This window comes from Spermophilus citellus (genome assembly GCF_964194105.1).
Source record: "Spermophilus citellus genome assembly, chromosome: 2".
Classification (NCBI taxonomy): Eukaryota; Metazoa; Chordata; class Mammalia; order Rodentia; family Sciuridae; genus Spermophilus; species Spermophilus citellus.
Genome location: NC_138183.1, coordinates 214,663,362 through 214,681,484, shown reverse-complemented (window position 1 = coordinate 214,681,484; position 18,123 = coordinate 214,663,362). Strand labels below are relative to the sequence as shown.

The window sequence follows — 18,123 nt, the reverse complement described above, 5'->3', positions numbered from 1 at the left end:
GGTCTCTGCTCCTTGGACACTAGGTGCTACGGGCTGGGGTTGTGGCTCAGTGGTAGAGCGCTCGCCTAGCACATGCGAGGCCCTGGGTTCGATCCTCAGCACCACATAAAAATAAATAAAATAAAATAAAGGTATTGTGTCTAACTACAATTGAAAAGTAAAATATTTTAAAAAAAGAAAAAGAAACTAGGTGCTACACTAGGAAGAAACAAAACAAGTGCATTAGCCAGTCATGTGGAGAAGACTGATAGCCATCATTATCAAGCCATCCTGAGACTCATGCTAATAATAACCACCTGATTAAACTACATGGTAAATAATCACTGTTCTAAACCACTGTGTTCTGAGGAGGTTTGTTATGCAGCAATAGATAACCAAAGCAATGTTATTTAATTTTCTATAAGAATCCCATGAAGGTAGACATTTACCTTTTATCCCTTTTATCTGAAACAGGAGCAAACTGGAGATAAGTGTTTTAAGCAACCTATCCAGTGTAACAAGGCTCCTGTGACACAGCTGAGATGAACGTCAGGTATGGAACTTCAGCAACTGAGTGAATTGTAAAGTCATTAGCCAAATAGAGCCTCAGTAAAGAATTAATTCAGAAAAAAGTCAGACAACTTGTTGTGGCTATTCCTTAGAACACTAGGACCATAAACAACTCCGAGTAAACTGATAAAGGATAAGATGAAATTACCCAATGAATGTAGTACAGAAGAAATCTTTTCAGGAAACAGAGACAGCCTGCCAACCACCTGTTTTACTGCCTCAAGGGTTCAGTATTATTTAGAGAGGAGGATTTTGTAAAGAAAGGTTGACAGACTAAAGTCAGTCCCCCAGTCCTGTGAACATAAGCCTGCCCTTCCTTTCTTTCTTTACTCCCTTCCTTCCTTTCGTATTTAGAGTGAGCATGAAAAAGAGCCTGTCTCTGTCCTAGTTCAGGGACTCCAGCGATCAATGACTATCACTCTTATTGGCCAGGAATGTACTGTACAGTATTGTGTGTGCTCAGCTGACTTTCTCTAAAGGACAAAGGAAGCCCCGAATGAGGGTTTTTAAGTAGGGAAGTGACTTGAGTCTGTTGCTTTTCAGAGAGATCATGCTGGGTGCATTGTAGAAAATAGACTGAAGGAAACTCAATGGCAAGCATGACCCAAGTTAGAGGTCTATACTTGCAGCAGGAAAAACTGGGAAGTTTCCAGTGATGAGAAAGGTTAATGAGAAAGGAGGCATCGGGGAAAGAGGAACTACTGGTTTCAAGAAATAAAAAGGAGAGAGGGTAAGAGCACTTATAATGATTTGATTCTCTAGTTGAAAGTTGATTACAAACCAACAATCTGTAATGCAATAATGTAATTCAACCAGTTTTCTTCAGGATTAGCATTAGAAAGGCAGGTAATGGATAAAAATATAATGCTTCATATATGGATAACAGTTGATATTTTCATGATACTAAAATGCTGTTTATTTCACATGTATATTTTTGTCTCACTGCCATTTCCATGCCTGACCTCAACGATGGTGGTCAGCTATGATGGTTATACCATAGTACAACTATGTCCTATCCTAGCACTCCAGATACACTTAAAACTAAGTAAAGAATGGAGTTCCATCTTTAAAAATAAAACAACACATTCTTGGCAATGGAACCTGGACATTTATCAAACATGGTAGGGTAAGTTCTCACTTGGAAATATAAAGGGCAGCCAAATATCAACTGTTACAGAAATAAGAAAATTTTAACAAACTGTTTTAACTGTTTTCTGAAAGAGACTTCCTCTACTGCCAGATGTCTTGAGTTGCCTCCTGCTCTGTAAGCAACTTCCATCATTGGCGATCGTGGCTTCCACTTTGGTAAGAGAACCACCTGTTTCTATACTTGGTTGCATTTTGCTTTTAATGTCTTCTACAGAATTAGGTCCTTTTCATGTTTCAGAACTTGTTTTTTTTTAATGTTTGTGTTAATGTTTGTGTTTTTGTACTCTGGTTTGATTTCTGTGCATTTTTGGTGGGAGTATCTCATGTAGATTTCTTCAACACAGATGGGTCTTCAATTTCCCTCTTCATCAAAATTGCCACCACTACCACCACCACCACCACCACCTTCTTCATCTGTAGTAAGTTTTATTTTTTTTCTGTAGAAACTTGCTACCATTTACAGGGTTAGATTGCTTCCCAGATATGCATAAGAGTTTTATATTCCTCCTCCTTTTCATCTTCTGACTCTGCAGCTTCCTGAGGACTACTCAGTGTTGTTTGTCATTAATAGGCACAGGCTGTGAACTACACTTCAACCATAAGACCATATGAGTCCAAGGGAAGCCTTGGCTGTACAAACCTTGTCCAAGTTGCCAATATTACTTGGATTGGATGCCTTCATAATCCATTGCCCCTGCTTTGACAATGTGCAATTCATCCTCTGTACCTGCCCTTTAACTGACATTCTTAAAGATAACTGGTGCTCGTTTTCATCATGATCCACCTTAAAGTGATATTTTTTGTTGACCTTTAGTTCAGAACTGAAAGAGTTCTGGGGTCTCAGGGGACTCATGACCATGTCCACATACACTGAATCTTCCATAGTGTGGTGGCATGCACTTAGGTAGGAGAAAAGGTGGACAGAGACAAACAACTTTGAATTCAAAGAATAGATGTACAGGAAGAAATCACATCAGGGACAAATACGGTAATGTTAAGAAAAAAAGAAAAAGAAAAACACAAGCACTTATCACAATGTTATAAGCTTAAAGTGCATTTTCTCACTCCATCTTCCCAGCAACCCTATGGCATAAGTACAGTTATTTTCTCACTTCACAAATAAGAAAAGCGAGGCAGTATCAACCATAACATTAATTTCCTGATTACTTCAACAAAGATACATTTTTGTTACATTGCATGCACAGTAATTATATTAGAGATGACAGAGGACAAGTAAAAACACATGATATTATCCCTTGGGACATTCATAGCTAAGAGGGAAAATCTAACGATGGTGATAGAAAGTGCCATTGTCGTGTACCAGGTGTCATCACAGCTGTCTTGAGAGGATTCTGGAGATGGCCATTCTTCATAGAGGAAAACTTGTGCTTAAATGGCCCATAAACTCCCATTGCTAAATGGAAGGTGACAGCTGGGTCACTGCCTGCAGTTGGGCTGATTGTGCCATGAATCATTTCTCCTAGTCATGAGAAAAGGGGGTATAAATTGGGTGGGGTGAGTTAAGGTTTTGGGATTAGGGTGGGGTGGGGTTCATACTAAAATCCACTTGTTAAAGAACTACTCACAAAGGTCTAGAGCTGCCCAGAGGTGGGTGCAACAGGAGGGCAGTGGCATCCATCCTGGCAAGGGATATGTTTAATTGTGCAATACATGCAATTACCATGGTTATTTTCCAATTGACTCTTCCCTGCTTGCCTTATTCTTCAAGAAAGGCTTCTAGATGGGGTTGAAGGTAATTGATTTCTCTTCAAATTAAATCTCCTCAAACTAACTTTCCATTTTCCAAACTCTGGCCTAGCTTTGTATATAATTAGGTTAGGTGAGATCAAGGGCACCCAACTCAACGGGAGCCTCCTGGAGACCACAGAGGCTGAAAAAAAAGGGTCTTTAACTTGTGCTATGTGAAGTATGGTAAGATCCACAGATTATACAGGATGCAGAATCCACTGCTTTTCTCAATCTTATTTCTATCCTGCTGATAAAACTACATCAGTTTTCATAATCATTGTGTTTTTACATCTTCCTTGAGTAATAACAATTTCTAAGTACTAATAGAATTATTTTGTTTGCATGTCTCCCAACTATGACCTTTAAAATACTGTAAATAAAATATAATTAAATGATGCAAATATTTAGATTAGTTCAGGGCTTTCTTTGATAGAAAGTTTAAAAGTGGACCAAAAGAAACTATGAAGCACTGAGCACAGAGTTTGCAATCCATGGTTTCATTTGTATATCAAGAATTGTGGACTCTGATTGTAGAGATTTGACTTCTACACTCTTGAGCTGAGCTGAAAGAAATTTAAAAATCTCTTTTCCAGGGGAGCTGCAGTTTCCATAAATTTTCATGTGTGCAAAAGAACACAGAGAAAATTTATCACATAAATGTCCTAAACAACACCATGGAAAAGGAGGATATTGAGGAAGGAGTGAAAGCATTCTGCACTAGCTCAGCTTTATGTTACTTTATTTAGTATTAAAGTTACAATGTATATTTTGTAGTCAAAGTTTATTGCACTAATTAGCTCATTAATAACCTCTAGAGAAAAAAACAGATTCTCTGTAGGCTGGTTTACTGAATTTTAATGACACAGATAAAAGAAAATCAGTGCACTAGGTCCTGGGAAAGCCCTTCGGACTGCACAAACAGCTCTGATTTATTCATTGTATCATATCATAGAGAGGTGAGAATCGCTGATTAAAATAGAAAGAATGTCCACAAATCGTTTACGATGCAATAGGTTTGACTAATTTAAATAAGCAATGTTTATGGAATTTTAATTTAGTGGGGAAAAATCAGTCTTGATACGATTCTTCTCCTGAATTGGAACAGATGGTTTATTCTGTACATTAGCCTTGCTGGCAAGGATTAGGTGTGGAGGGTGAATGGGTAAAGAGGAAGATAGGAAGAACTTTGGGTAATAACAGACTCCAAGGCACTGATCATCTACTTGAAACCTTGAACGTTTTCCATGATGTTGTGAATGATGTCCAACGTGGTACCCTGGCCTCCGATGTCTGGGGTCTGGATATTTTTATTGCCTATGGATTCTAAGACTGCAGTACGAATGCGGGTGGCATGGGAATGGAGTTTGAGGTAATCCAGCATAATGCAACTTGCCAGCAGCATGGCCGTAGGGTTGGCGATATTCTTGTGAGCTAAATTCTTGGCTGTATGCCTTGAAGCTGTCTCAAATATTGCATATAAGCGACCATAGTTGGCTCCAGGTACCAGGCCAGGCCCCCCAACCAACCCTGTGCAGATATTGTTAATGACGTTGCCATAAAGATTGGGCATCACCATGACATCAAACTGTTGGGGTTGGGATACCAGCTGCATGGTAGCATTGTCCACAATCATGCCTTCTAAGATGAGCTGAGGATAGCGGGATGACACCTCACGACAGCACTGGAGGAAGAGTCCATCTCCCAGTTTCATGATGTTGGCCTTGTGCACAGCTGTCACTTTTTTACGCCCCATCTTCTGGGCTAGCTGGAAGGCATATTCAGCAATGCGCATAGAACTGGCCTTGGTAATGATCTTCAGACTCTCTATCACTCCTTTCGTACTCTCATGCTCCAGGTTGCTATACTCGCCCTCTGTATTTTCCCGAACTACTAAGATGTCTATGTTCTTGTGCCGGGTCTGCACGTTTGGCAGATTCTTGAAATGAATGACATTGGCATAGAGATCTAGGGTGGTGCGAAGCATACTGTTGCGGGATTTGTAAGAAGGTGGCAGGTTGTGATTGGTTTCAATGTTGCCCTTCAAAGCCACACGGTTTCGACGAATAGCCATGATAGCGTTGTGAACTTCCTCTTCACTAGATGTGGAGTTCACCAGCACTTCCTCAAAGTCCACAGGCACACTCGCATATTTAAACACAGACTTCACGTGCATCATAAGTTCAGGCCCAACGCCATCTCCGGGAATCATGGTCACCGTGTATCGTCCACCATACAAAGCTGCTGGAGGATCTATGTGATACACACAGAAGCTCCTCAGAGGGGCCAGAGGTCCAAGAAATATTTCCCAAGAATGGCCAAAAATTGCAGTTTGTAAAATTGCCTTCACAGAGGAACTGGCTCCCATTAGCATCTTTAGTGCCATGATCATTACATCAAGGTTCACTCAAATTATGTGGAAATATGGGTTCTTCCTCTTGCTCAGCACTGGCTTCTTTTGGTGGAATTCTTGTTTCATAATTCTTGCCTAGGTCACAATTCTCTCAGTAGAATGTGTTTGATAGACATTCTACTGTAGTGAAAATGATAGCTAGACAGCAGAAGATATGATACATTACATAGTAGAAAATAGAAACATTTTTGATTTGGATAATTAATTAAGCACAATACATATACTAAGTCCTGTATAATATGGTTTAAAAATACAGACTTATTTTTAGGGCAGTTTAGGGTCACAGCAAAATTGAACAGAAGGTACAGCTATTTACCATACATACTACCCTGCCCTAACATAGGAACAGCCTTCCCTATTGTCAAAATTCTGCACGACAGTGGTATATTTGCTATAACTAATGAATCAATATTGACACATGATTATCACCCAAAGTCCATGGTTTTACACTAGGTCACTTTTGATATTACATACTCTACAAATTTGGACAAATGCATAATGACACATGTCTATCATTATAATATCATACAGAGTATTTTCTTCTCTGGAAACAGAGAAATAAAAGACTTTCTCAGAAAAACACCTGGTTAGACATTCAATTTCTTGGAACTATCCCTAGACTTACTGAATTAGAATTCTGGAGATGGGTATCTAACTCGTAATGTTTTAATAATTGTGATACATACTGAAATTTGAGAGCCACTGGGCTATGAAGTGATACCAACAGGAAATGATGAGTGGCTATGTTAGGTTGAAGAAAATGAGAAAAGAGAAGACAACTTTCAGGGATATTTAGCAGATAACCAGGACTGGGCTACTGGCCTCTGAAACACTGAACATTATTTTTAATGAATTTAACAAGAGTGGATGAATGATGATGCTATCAACAAAAATGCACAATACTAGAAGTAAAGCCAATAGGGAGGAGGAATGAGATTGAAAAATGAGTTCAATTTCAGAAATTCTGTGTTTGGGAAATCTGTAAGATGTCCACATACTGATGCCTAGTAGGTAGCTTAGTAAATGAGTCGGCAGCTCCAGAGAGAGGATCATGGATGATGATATAGACTCAAGAGCCGTTAACACACGAGAGAGAGTTAAAACTACAGATGTGTATAAAATAGCCTCGAGCAGAGGTTTCTAACTTTTCTTTTGCTGTGACAGATGATGAATGACATTCATAGGAGATATACTCCCAGAAGCATGCTGAATTGTAATGAAAACCAAACACACACGTGTGCATGTGCACGCATACACACAAACACACAAGTAGTTGGATAAGTAAAGCAAAGCTCCCAAAGTTTTTTACAGGTCATGTTCAAAAAAGTATTTTATTAAGAAATTATTAGTGAGATCTGCTCCCTGATCTCAAAACATGCCATTTTTTGGGTGACAACGTGTGCATACAGCTAATATAAAAAACATATTGAACTATATTTAAAAGGTAAAATTCAGACCCTTACAGCTAATAAAAGAAAAACATCATATACTAATAAAGACTAGGAAAACATAAATTTATCATCAAAATGTATAACACATAGCCAGGCTTGGTGATACATGCCTATAATCCCAGAGACTTGGGTGGCTGAGGCAGGAGGATCACAAGTTTGAGGCCAGCCTCAGCAACTTAGCGAGACCCTGTCTCAAAAGAAAGAATAAAAAGGGCTGGGGATTAGCTCACTAGTAAAGCTTTACTGGGTTCAATCCCCAGTACCAATAAAAAGAAAAAAAAAAGTATGACCCACAGTATTAACAATTATTCATAGTAATGTAAATAGTATTATTGCATATACCATTTGAATAATCACTTTGTTTTTAATTTCGAAACTTTAATTATAGCCTTACTTCCATTTCTATGCTATAAGGACAAGACACATACACATGTTTTCTTTACCTCTTTTCCTTATTAAATATGTACCTATTGCAAAAATCAAGGTAACAAATGCAGCTATAAATCCACAGCTTACTGACTATAATATTTCAAAATTTCTGTAAGTATTAATGATACATCAATAACCACAGGTCAGGGATATTTTCAGAAAATATAAAATAGGCTATTAATTATGAGCTACTCACTTACAGATAATTCAAATTCTACCTTGTTGCACCCGACCAGCAGACGCTGTTGAAATGCACATGAGCTGACATCCCTGTGATAATAACTTTGGGGTGAGTCTAACTAATTAAAAAAGTAAATCATTCTCGAGGGATTATGACTTAATGCTTATCAATAAGTGACTAGTTTTGACATGTGTCATGACTGTGACACTGTGATAAGTGACTAGTTTTGACATATGTCATGATGGACTGTGACACTCAGTGTGTCATCCCACTGAGGTCAAAAAGTACTGGGCTAGGAAGAAGAATGTAGAGAAAGCACAGAAAAGTAACAACGAGGTCTGGGGGTACAGCTCAGCGATGGAGCACTTGCCCAGCATGTTTGGGGGCCTGAGTTCAATCTCCAGAATCACAAAAAAAGGTGTGTGGGGGGGGAATAAATGATAATGATAATGATGACAAAACTAGGGGCAAAAGTGATGATAAAACACACACACACACACACACACACACACACACACACACACATACATATCTCCCAGGGGATGACTAGAGAAGAAATGGTGGGATTGGGTGGGATAAGGGAATAGAACAGAGAGAAGTATTATACAAACTAACAGAGCTGGAACATTCCAGGAATGAGTGGCCAATGCTGTCAAAATCCTATTGAGAGGGAAAGAAAAACAAACAAACAAACAAAAAAACTTACCAATAACAGTGGGGATCGCCAACAACCTGCCCAAGGCCATGTAGGTGAGTGGGTGAGAACATGGGCTCCAGAGCCAAGCTTTCTGACATGTATAGTCTCTGGGTTTGTTTGTTTTTTTTCCTCCATTCTTTTGGAATCTTTTGGAACTACATTACAGTGGGAGTAGACAGCAGAAAATAAAAGTAGGTGATTGACAGACATGCAAACAACCATGCACATCTTTCAATGTGAGGAAACAAATATAAAACCACCACTGCCAAAGAGTTTACTTCCCAGGCAGAGTTACATGAAGTAGATCTAGATGAAACATGAAGGGGCAGTGGACACCAAATAGTTCCTGAATGACCCAGATGACATATGCAAGGGCATAGCATGGATTGATCATATACTTGGGCTGGGAAGCTTAGCCAAGGGATCCAGGTCCAGTCTCGTAGAAGGGCCAGCATCTGACACACATGATGGAAGGGAGAGACTTTCTGAAATACAGGCAAGACTAAAAGGCCTGTGGGGTGCTGTGTACATTTCTGCCTGGTTGAATGGAAAGGTTTATGCAGGAAAATAGTGACAGACAAATAGGGAAAGTAAATTGGGGTCATAGAGTGGAGGACCTTGAATGGCAAACTTAGGAATTTATATGATACCCCCACGGGCAGCTGACAGGCATTAATGGTTTCTGAAATAAAAATAAAGGGATTTGAAAGCTATTACTTTATAAAGAAAAAAACATGAACTCAAAAATAGAGTGAGGGAGACGGGCATTTCAAGGCCTGTGACCACCATATAACAAACTTTGCCTTAGTGCAAGCAGAAATTTAAAACACACACAGCCCTTTTAAGAAAGCTCTTGAAATCCATTTAAAGCCCTAGAGAAACAACTGATTATGAACATTGTTTTTATATGTTTTTCTGAAAGAATCAAAAGACAAAGTCTTAGTTTGTGGCATTTTCTCTATTGCACAATTATTAACCATTTCTTAACCTGTTCGGCCATCACTGTTTAATAACCACAGAAGAGTTGACAGATGGCAGAGAACCATCAGGGAGCCAAACTTAAAGTAATCTAGAAATGTCCCCCTTGTCTTCCAAAGGAGAACATACTTCATCCCATACCAAATTTACTGTACAAATCCTGGTTTGAGGAGGAACTACCTGCATCTTTACATGAAGAAAAGCTTCCTGGATATGTTCTTCGGCTAATTAAAGAAAATCTTGTTCTGAAAACAGTAGGTGAGGATGGGACTAACATTACAATCATTACTCACATTTTCCCCCTTTCTTTCTTTTTCTGTTTTTGTTTGTGGAGCTTTTTCTTTTCTTTTTCTTTTTTTTTTTTTTTTTTTTTTGGTTGGGGGTGTCAGGGTTTAAAAGGAGCAGTTTATAATCTAGACATAAAAGTGATATTTAAGAAGCAAGGTGAACCTTTTTTTATTGGTTGTTCAAAACATTACATAGTTCTTGATATATCATATTTCACACTTTGATTCAAGTGGGTTATGAACTCCCATTTTTACCCCGTATACAGGTATACAGATTGCAGAATCACATCAGTTACACTTCCACTGATTTACATATTGACATACTCATGTCTGTTGTATTCTGCTGCCTTTCCTATCCTGTACTATCCCCCCTCCCCTCCCCTCCCCTCCCCTCTTCTCTCTCTACCCCCTCTACTGTAATTCATTTCTCCCCCTTGTATTATTTTTCCCTTTCCCCTCACTTCCTCTTGTATGTAATTTTGTATAACCCTGAGGGTCTCCTTCCATTTCCAAGCAATTTCCCTTCTCTCTCCCTTTCCCTCCCACCTCTCATCCCTGTTTAATGTTAGTCATCTTATCATGCTCTTCTTCCCTACTCTGTTCTTAGTTACTCTCCTTATATCAAAGAAGACATTTGGCATTTGTTTTTTAGGGATTGGCTAGCTTCATTTAGCATAATCTGCTCTAATGCCATCCATTTCCCTCCAAATTCTATAATTTTGTCATTTTTTAATGCAGAGCAATACTCCATTGTGTATAAATGCCACATTTTTTTTTATCCATTCGTCTATTAAAGGGCATCTAGGTTGCTTCCACAGTCTTGCTATTGTGAATTGTGCTGCTATGGACATCGATGTAGCAGTGTCCCTGTAGCATGCTCTTTTTAGGTCTTTAGGAAATAGACCCAGAAGGGGAACAGCTGGGTCAAATGGTGGTTCCATTCCCAGCTTTCCAAGAAATCTCCATACTGCTTTCCAAATTGGCTGCACCAATTTGCAGTCCCACCAACAATGTACAAGTGTACCCTTTTCCCCACATCCTCACCAGCACTTGTTGTTGTTTGACTTCATAATGGCTGCCAATCTTACTGGAGTGAGATGATATCTTAGGGTGGTTTTGATTTGCATTTCTCTGACTGCTAGAGATGGTGAGCATTTTTTCATGTACTTGTTGATTGACTGTATGTCCTCCTCTGAGAAGTGTCTGTTTAGGTCCTTGGCCCATTTGTTGATTGGGTTATTTGTTATCTTATTGTCTAATTTTTTGAGTTCTTTATATACTCTGGATATTAGGGCTCTATCTGAAGTGTGAGGAGTAAAGATTTGTTCCCATGATGTAGGCTCCCTATTTACCTCTCTTATTGTTTCTTTTGCTGAGAAAAAAAACTTTTTAGTTTGAGCAAGTCCCATTTGTTGATTCTAGATATTAACTCTTGTGCTAAGGGTGTCCTATTGAGGAATTTGGAGCCCGACCCCACAGTATGTAGGTTGTAGCCAACTTTTTCTTCTATCAGATGCCTTGTCTCTGATTTGATATGAAGCTCCTTGATCCATTTGGAGTTAACTTTTGTGCATGGCGAGAGAAAGGGATTCAGTTTCATTTTGTTGCATATGGATTTCCAGTTTTCCCAGCATCATTTTTTGAAGATGCTATCCTTCCTCCATTGCATGCTTTTAGCTCCTTTATCAAATATAAGAAAGTTGTAGTTTTGTGGGTTGGTTTCTGTGCCCTCTATTCTGTACCATTGGTCCACCCGCCTGTTTTGGTACCAGTACCATGCTGTTTTTGTCACTATTGCTCTGTAGTATAGTTTGAAGTCTGGTATCGCTATACCACCTGATTCACACTTCCTGCTTAGCATTGTTTTTGCTATTCTGGGTCTTTTATTTTTCCATATGAATTTCATGATTGCTTTCTCTATTTCTACAAGAAATGCCATTGGGATTTTGATTGGCATTGCATTAAACCTATAGAGAACTTTTGGTAATATCGCCATTTTGATGATGTTAGTTCTGCCTATCCATGAACAGGGTATATTTTTCCATCTTCTAAGATCTTCTTCAATTTCTCTCTTTAGGGTTCTGTAGTTTTCATTGTATAAGTCTTTTACCTCTTTTGTTAGGTTGATTCCCAAGTATTTTATTATTTTTGAGGATATTGTGAATGGAGTGGTTGTCCTCATTTCCATTTCAGAGGATTTGTCGCTGATATACAGGAACCTTTTTTGAAAAGATGTTAGCTAATGACTCATTTGGAAACAGTGTATATCTTTCCTTTCCTTCTACCCAAATGTTAGGGCCAAATGATAACTCCCTTAATCACTTTTCTAACACCTGGAGCATTGACTATGCCAACCTAAATTCTCCATGTCTAGCAAGATAGTGGCCTTCCAATAATTATTCACAGGTGTGATTATTATATTTTTCAACACTTCTGTATTTCAGAGGCTTTCCCTTTAAACAGATAAGGCAAAAAAAATTCTGTGTGATAATAATGAATAGATGTGTAAGTGAATGAAGTCCTCTCTGTTAAATCTACCTAGTTTTTAGTTCAACACCCACATACACATTCCCACAACTGCTGTCACCAGCTCAGACGATCATACAGGGTGCGTTTTCTCAGAAAGTTCAATTCTAATTAGCCCAAAATATATCATCCCTAAACAGTACAGACCACATTTGTTAAATCAAAATGACTGAGTTCTTACAGTGAGGTTTTTATAATAACTTACAGAATCTAGAAATTAGAGGGGTTTTCAGATGCCAGCTATTTTAGTCAACTGGTTTAGCCCCCGTCAATATTACAAAGGAAGTATCATTTTACAAATCATGCATATCTCCCAGCCTCCCTACTACCTGCCTGCAAATGCTTTCCCTTCATTCAAGAAGGAAAGTGGCCTTCACAGAGCACTATATCCAGGGCTTCTGTTGAATAACATTTTATCTAATTCTGAAAAATGCAAACTATGAGATGGTGACCCTAAACAAGGAAGTAAGGTGCCAAGAGAATTGATCTTCTAAATCAACAGAAGAGTCTTTCCCAGGTCTCTTCTTCCTAATCTTTTGCTCTTTTCCACACATCACTCTGCTTTCCTTCTGTGTTTTATGTGATTCGTGTGCTATAGCCCAGCCCTGAGAATGGAAGGAAGAGTAACATATACTCACACATTCACAATCCCATTCTCACTCACACATACACGCTACCATGGTAGACTTTCAGGCCATTAAAAGATAAACTGACAATCATGCAAAACTGAAAACATCTACAATTTCCAAATAAAGATGTGTGCTTAGAAACATGCATTTGCATCTGCTCCCTTTTGAAATCCCATTTAAGTTATATTTAAAATGGTTTTCCTTTTTTTATTTGTATTGATATTACAAACTTACAAAAGCCATGAAGATCATAGAGGGGACAATAACATTTTGAAAAGCAGAAAACAGGTGAAGAAGCAATGACTTTTCAGATTTGAAAAAGTTGAATCTCAAACACAGTGGGAAAAAGCTAAGACACAATTTGCTTTGCATTACAGAAAGCAAAACTTAGGAATTGGCAACACCAGATACCTCTGAGAGTAGCAGGTAAAGGTGAATTGACAGTCTCTCTAAGAACTAGATATGCCCAAGTTCTTCCTGCCATTCTGCCCATTCAGATGACGATATCTCGAGCAATCTAGGAGAAGATGGGAGATTTATTCTCAGTACTGGGAAACTCCGTACACAACTGAGAGCATGTTCCCTATGGACTATCTGGGAAATAAGTAAAAGTTTATATGACATTCAGAAAGCTGGAAGATGGGCTAGGGCAAGAGTTTTATAAGGTTTTTTCCAAAGGAAACTAATGAACTAAAACTAAAATACTTAAAGATACTGAAAACCAGTTGTTTCTCAAGAGAATGACCCAGATCAACTTCCATGATCAATGGTCACATCCCAATTTGCAGAGATTTTGACTAGTGTTTTATCACCCTGTTCTTCAGTGTGAGCAAAGAGCCAACTTCAAATGTTTGAGGGAAGCTTCTAATACGTGCTCCAACAAGCCAGAACAGTATGTCAAGGAAGAGTAGACATAGTATACAAAAACCAGGGCCCCATTCCTGTAGAGGCAAAGGGGAGCCTCAGAATCATGGGGATAGAGATTCTCAGGACTATGAACTTAGCAGTGAGTCTAGAAATCAACTCAACTCTGGAGCAGGTTTATCCAAGAACATGAAAGGGTTAGAAGACATTTATAGAGTAGATGAGAAGTTGAGGATAAATTATGATAAATCCATAGAAAACTAAGCAATAAGATGAATAACGTAGCAAAATAGTAGTGACAGGGAGAGCAAAGATTTATGCAAGAAAGGATATCAAGCATAGGATATTCCATGATTCAGTTATTAATATCAGGTTCATAGTCTCAATAACATAAATACAGAATATTGATCTAGCAAGAAGATATGCACAGAGGTGAAAGATAGCCAAATTGCCTTCCTATATGTTGGAAGTTAATTTTAAAAAGTGTCACAGTTGGAAATATGATGAAGTAGCAAGAAACATGCTATTTTGAGATAGGGAGAAAAGCACCAAGGTATTCTCTCAAGAGAACTAAAAGTAGTCACCTCTAGGGATGGGAGATGGGGAAAGTTTCCAGGCATTCATCTTTTCTATAAAGACTTTTAGAACATCTAGCTTTTGAAAACTAAATAGTGAGATGATGATAGATAGAGACTTCGTAGAAATACAAATTAATTTTTTTTAGTGCTCAAAAGTGGACTTTCCCTTTGATGCAGTAATGCTTAATTGTTAAATGTCAGCAAATAATTTGGATATTAATTCTAACTCTTTCCTTTTTAGATGTTAGACCTTGGGTGAGTTGCTGAATTGCTCTATGCCTCAGATTCCTCGTAAAGTAGGATAATAACTCCCTCATGGAGTTCTACAAGGATTAGATACAAACAATTTCAACAGTTGCTAGCTCAATGCATCTTAATGGTCATTGTCATTACTGTAAATGCAATATTTGAGAGCATTTGAGATCATTCTAAACAACAAATAAATAAAATTAAAATAATACGCCATTTCATGTTATTTCAACCCAAATTACACACACTGACCCAAAATTGTAATTTAACAAATTCTGAGTACTGGGAAGATGGCAGAATAAAGGGGTCACTTCCCTGGTGGATCCATAGCATGAACTAAGAAAAGCACATAGGCAGCTTTTCAACAAGGTGGGTGAATAATCAAGAATTAGAGGGGATATTATTGGAGTTTAATGCTGGAACTTCAAAACAAATCAGGGACTCAGGAGATTTTGCATAATAAAATAAAGGGGAAGATCCCCAGTCCCACAGCCATGACAACAGCTGGAGGTGCAAACCAGAGCAGCCCCTATGTAAACACAGTAAGGCAATAAAGGAATTAAAGAAACCCCAATTCTTGGGAAGACTTAGGCATGTGGAGTATGGAGAGTTTAGAGATAAGAGACACTGTTCTGAAAAACATAGTATCCATGTACAGGAGGGAAGCCACCATATCTCTCAGCAGTATGCATGGACAACAGAAGAAGGAACTATTCTGCAGCCCTGGCACAGAAGCCAACAACTGGGGAATCAATTACTGGCAGACCCAATCTGGCTGGAAAAAAAAACAAGCCAGACAACCCCATTCTATGTGACAGAAAGTGTACCTAAGTGATCAGGAGAAAATCAAGCATGGATAGAGGTTTACACAGGGGAATACTGGTCGCTAAAACTCACCTGCCTTTCCCTATCCACTCCAATCTGGCTGCTTACAGGACTGGCTGGGAGAGAAGTGCCTGATTGGGAATCTGGGGACAAAGCACCCCGAACAAACGAAGATGTTCCAACAATAGAATTCATTGACAACATGGTAAAAGAAATGTCAGAGAAGGAGTTTAGAATGTACACAGTTAAATTGATCCATGGCGTACAGGACAATGTAAGGAGTAAAATCAGAGGTAAGTTTCAGGAGGTAAAAGACCTCTTCAATAAAGAGATAGAGATTCTGAAAGAAATCAAGCAGAAATCCTTGAAATGAGGAAATCAATAAACCAAATTAAAAACTCAATGGAAAGCATCACCAACAGACTAAACCACTTGGAAGACAGAACTTCAGGCAATGAAGACAAAATATATAGTCTTGAAAATAAAGTTGACCACACAGAGAAGATGGTAAGAAACATGAATAGAACTTCCAAGAATTATGGGGTAAAAAAGATCAAATTTAAGATTTATCAGGACAGATGAAGGAGCAGAGATACAAAACAAAAGAAGGCACAATCTTTTCAATGAAATAATATCATAAAATTTCCCAAACCTAATGAATGAAATGGAAAATCAAATACTATAGGACCCAAAATGTCCAAAGTTACAACAGACCAACACCAAGGTACATTGTATTGAAAATGCCTAATACCCAGAGTAAGGATAGAACTTTAAAGACTGTGAGAGAAAAATATCAGATTATGTATACGGGGTAACCAATTCGGATCTTAGCTGATTTCTCAACCCTGACCCTCAAAGATAGGAAGTCCTGGAATAACATATACCAAGCCCTGAAATAAAATGGATGCCAACCAAGAATTCTATATCAAGCAAAATTAAGCTTCATATTGGAAGATGCAATAAAAACACCTCCATGGTAAAAAATAAAATAAAATAAAGTTAAAAGAATTCACAATTACAAAGCCTTTACTACAGAACATTCTCAACAAACTATTCCATGAATATGAAATTTTTTTTAAGTGAAAACCAGCAAAGGGAGGAATTACACTAAAGGAATAGTCAATAAAAGGAGAAACTGATTCAAATTAAAAGCTAGAAATAAACCAAAAGGACTGAGAATACAAATCATGTCTCAATAATAACCTTTAACATTAATGGCCTAAACTTGTTAATCAAAAGACATAGACTAGCATACTGGATTAAAAACAAGACTCAACAATATGCTGTTTCCAATAGCCTTACCTTATAGGCAAAGACATCCATGGACTGAAGGTGAAAGGTTGGGAAAAAAAATGTCACTCACATGGATTGCATAAACAAGCAGGAATTTCTATCCTCATATCACATAAAGTGAACTTCAAGCTAAAGTTAATCAGAAGGAACAAAGGAGGACATTTCATATTGCTTGAGGGAATTCTACATCATCAAGACATAACAATCATAAATAGTTATGCCCCAAACAATGGAGCATCTATGTACATCAAAAAAAAAAAAAACCCTTCTCAATTTTAAGAATCAAATAGACCACAACACAATAATACTGTATGACTTTAATACACCTCTCTCACTACTTAATAGATTAATAGATCTTGCAAACAAAAACTAAACAAAGAAATTATAGAACTCAATAATACACTCAATAATTTAGACTTAACAGTCATATACAGAATATTCCATCCATCCATGAGTGAATGCACTTTCTTCTCAGTAGCACAGGATCCTTCTCTAAAATAGACCGTATCTTATGACACAAAGCAACTCTTACTAAATACAAAAAAAAGAGATAATACTATGCATTCTATCAGATCATAATGGAAAGAAATTAGAAATCTAATATAGAATAAAAATAGAAGCTACTGTAACTGCTGGAGACTAAATAAAATGCTAATGAATGACAAATGGATAGCAGAAGAAATCAGGAATGAAATATAAAAATACTTAGAGATAAATGAAAATAGTGATACTACTTATCCAAATCTCTTGAGACACTATGAAGGCAGTGTTATGATGAAAGTTCACTGCATTGAGCTCATTCATTAAAAGAATAGAGTCAATGAATAAATGACCAAAAATCACATCTCAAAGCCCTAGAAAAAGAATAATTTTCCTGTCTTCTACCCAAAGCAGTAGAAGACAGGAAAAAACTAAAATCAGAACTGAAATCAATGAAATTGAAGCAAGATATAATTTTAAAAATTAACAATACAAAAAGTTGGTTTTTTGAAAAAATAAATAAAATTTATAAACCATTAGCCACACCAATGAAGAATAAGAGAAAGAAAACTCAAATTACTAAAATTTGTGATTAAAAAAAGGAAATAGCATGGCAGCCACTATTAAAATACAGAAGTTAATTGGAAACTATTTTGAAAATTTATGATCCAATAAAATAGAAAATCCTGAATACTTCAACAGATTCTCAGCATAGTTTTATAAGACCTTCAAAGAAGAATTAACACCAACCCTCCTTAAATTATTCCATGCAACAGAAAAGGAAGGAACCCTTCCAAAC

The 18,123-nt window shown here is 37.7% G+C and overlaps 2 protein-coding genes across 4 annotated transcripts in view; both read right to left on the bottom strand.

Moving 5' to 3' along the window:
• NELL1 (neural EGFL like 1) overlaps window positions 1-18,123 on the bottom strand; it is a gene marked incomplete at its 5' end in the record, with an annotated part of 865,989 nt that overhangs the window by 270,874 nt on the left and 576,992 nt on the right. The gene's annotated exons all lie outside the window — the stretch shown is intronic.
• LOC308642376 (isocitrate dehydrogenase [NAD] subunit gamma, mitochondrial-like) lies at window positions 4,667-5,836 on the bottom strand (the record flags this gene model as incomplete). The annotated part of the gene is made up of 1 exon (XM_081281251.1): window positions 4,667-5,836. One exon carries the CDS (start codon window positions 5,834-5,836, stop codon window positions 4,667-4,669), a length of 1,170 nt encoding a protein of 389 aa, XP_081137377.1.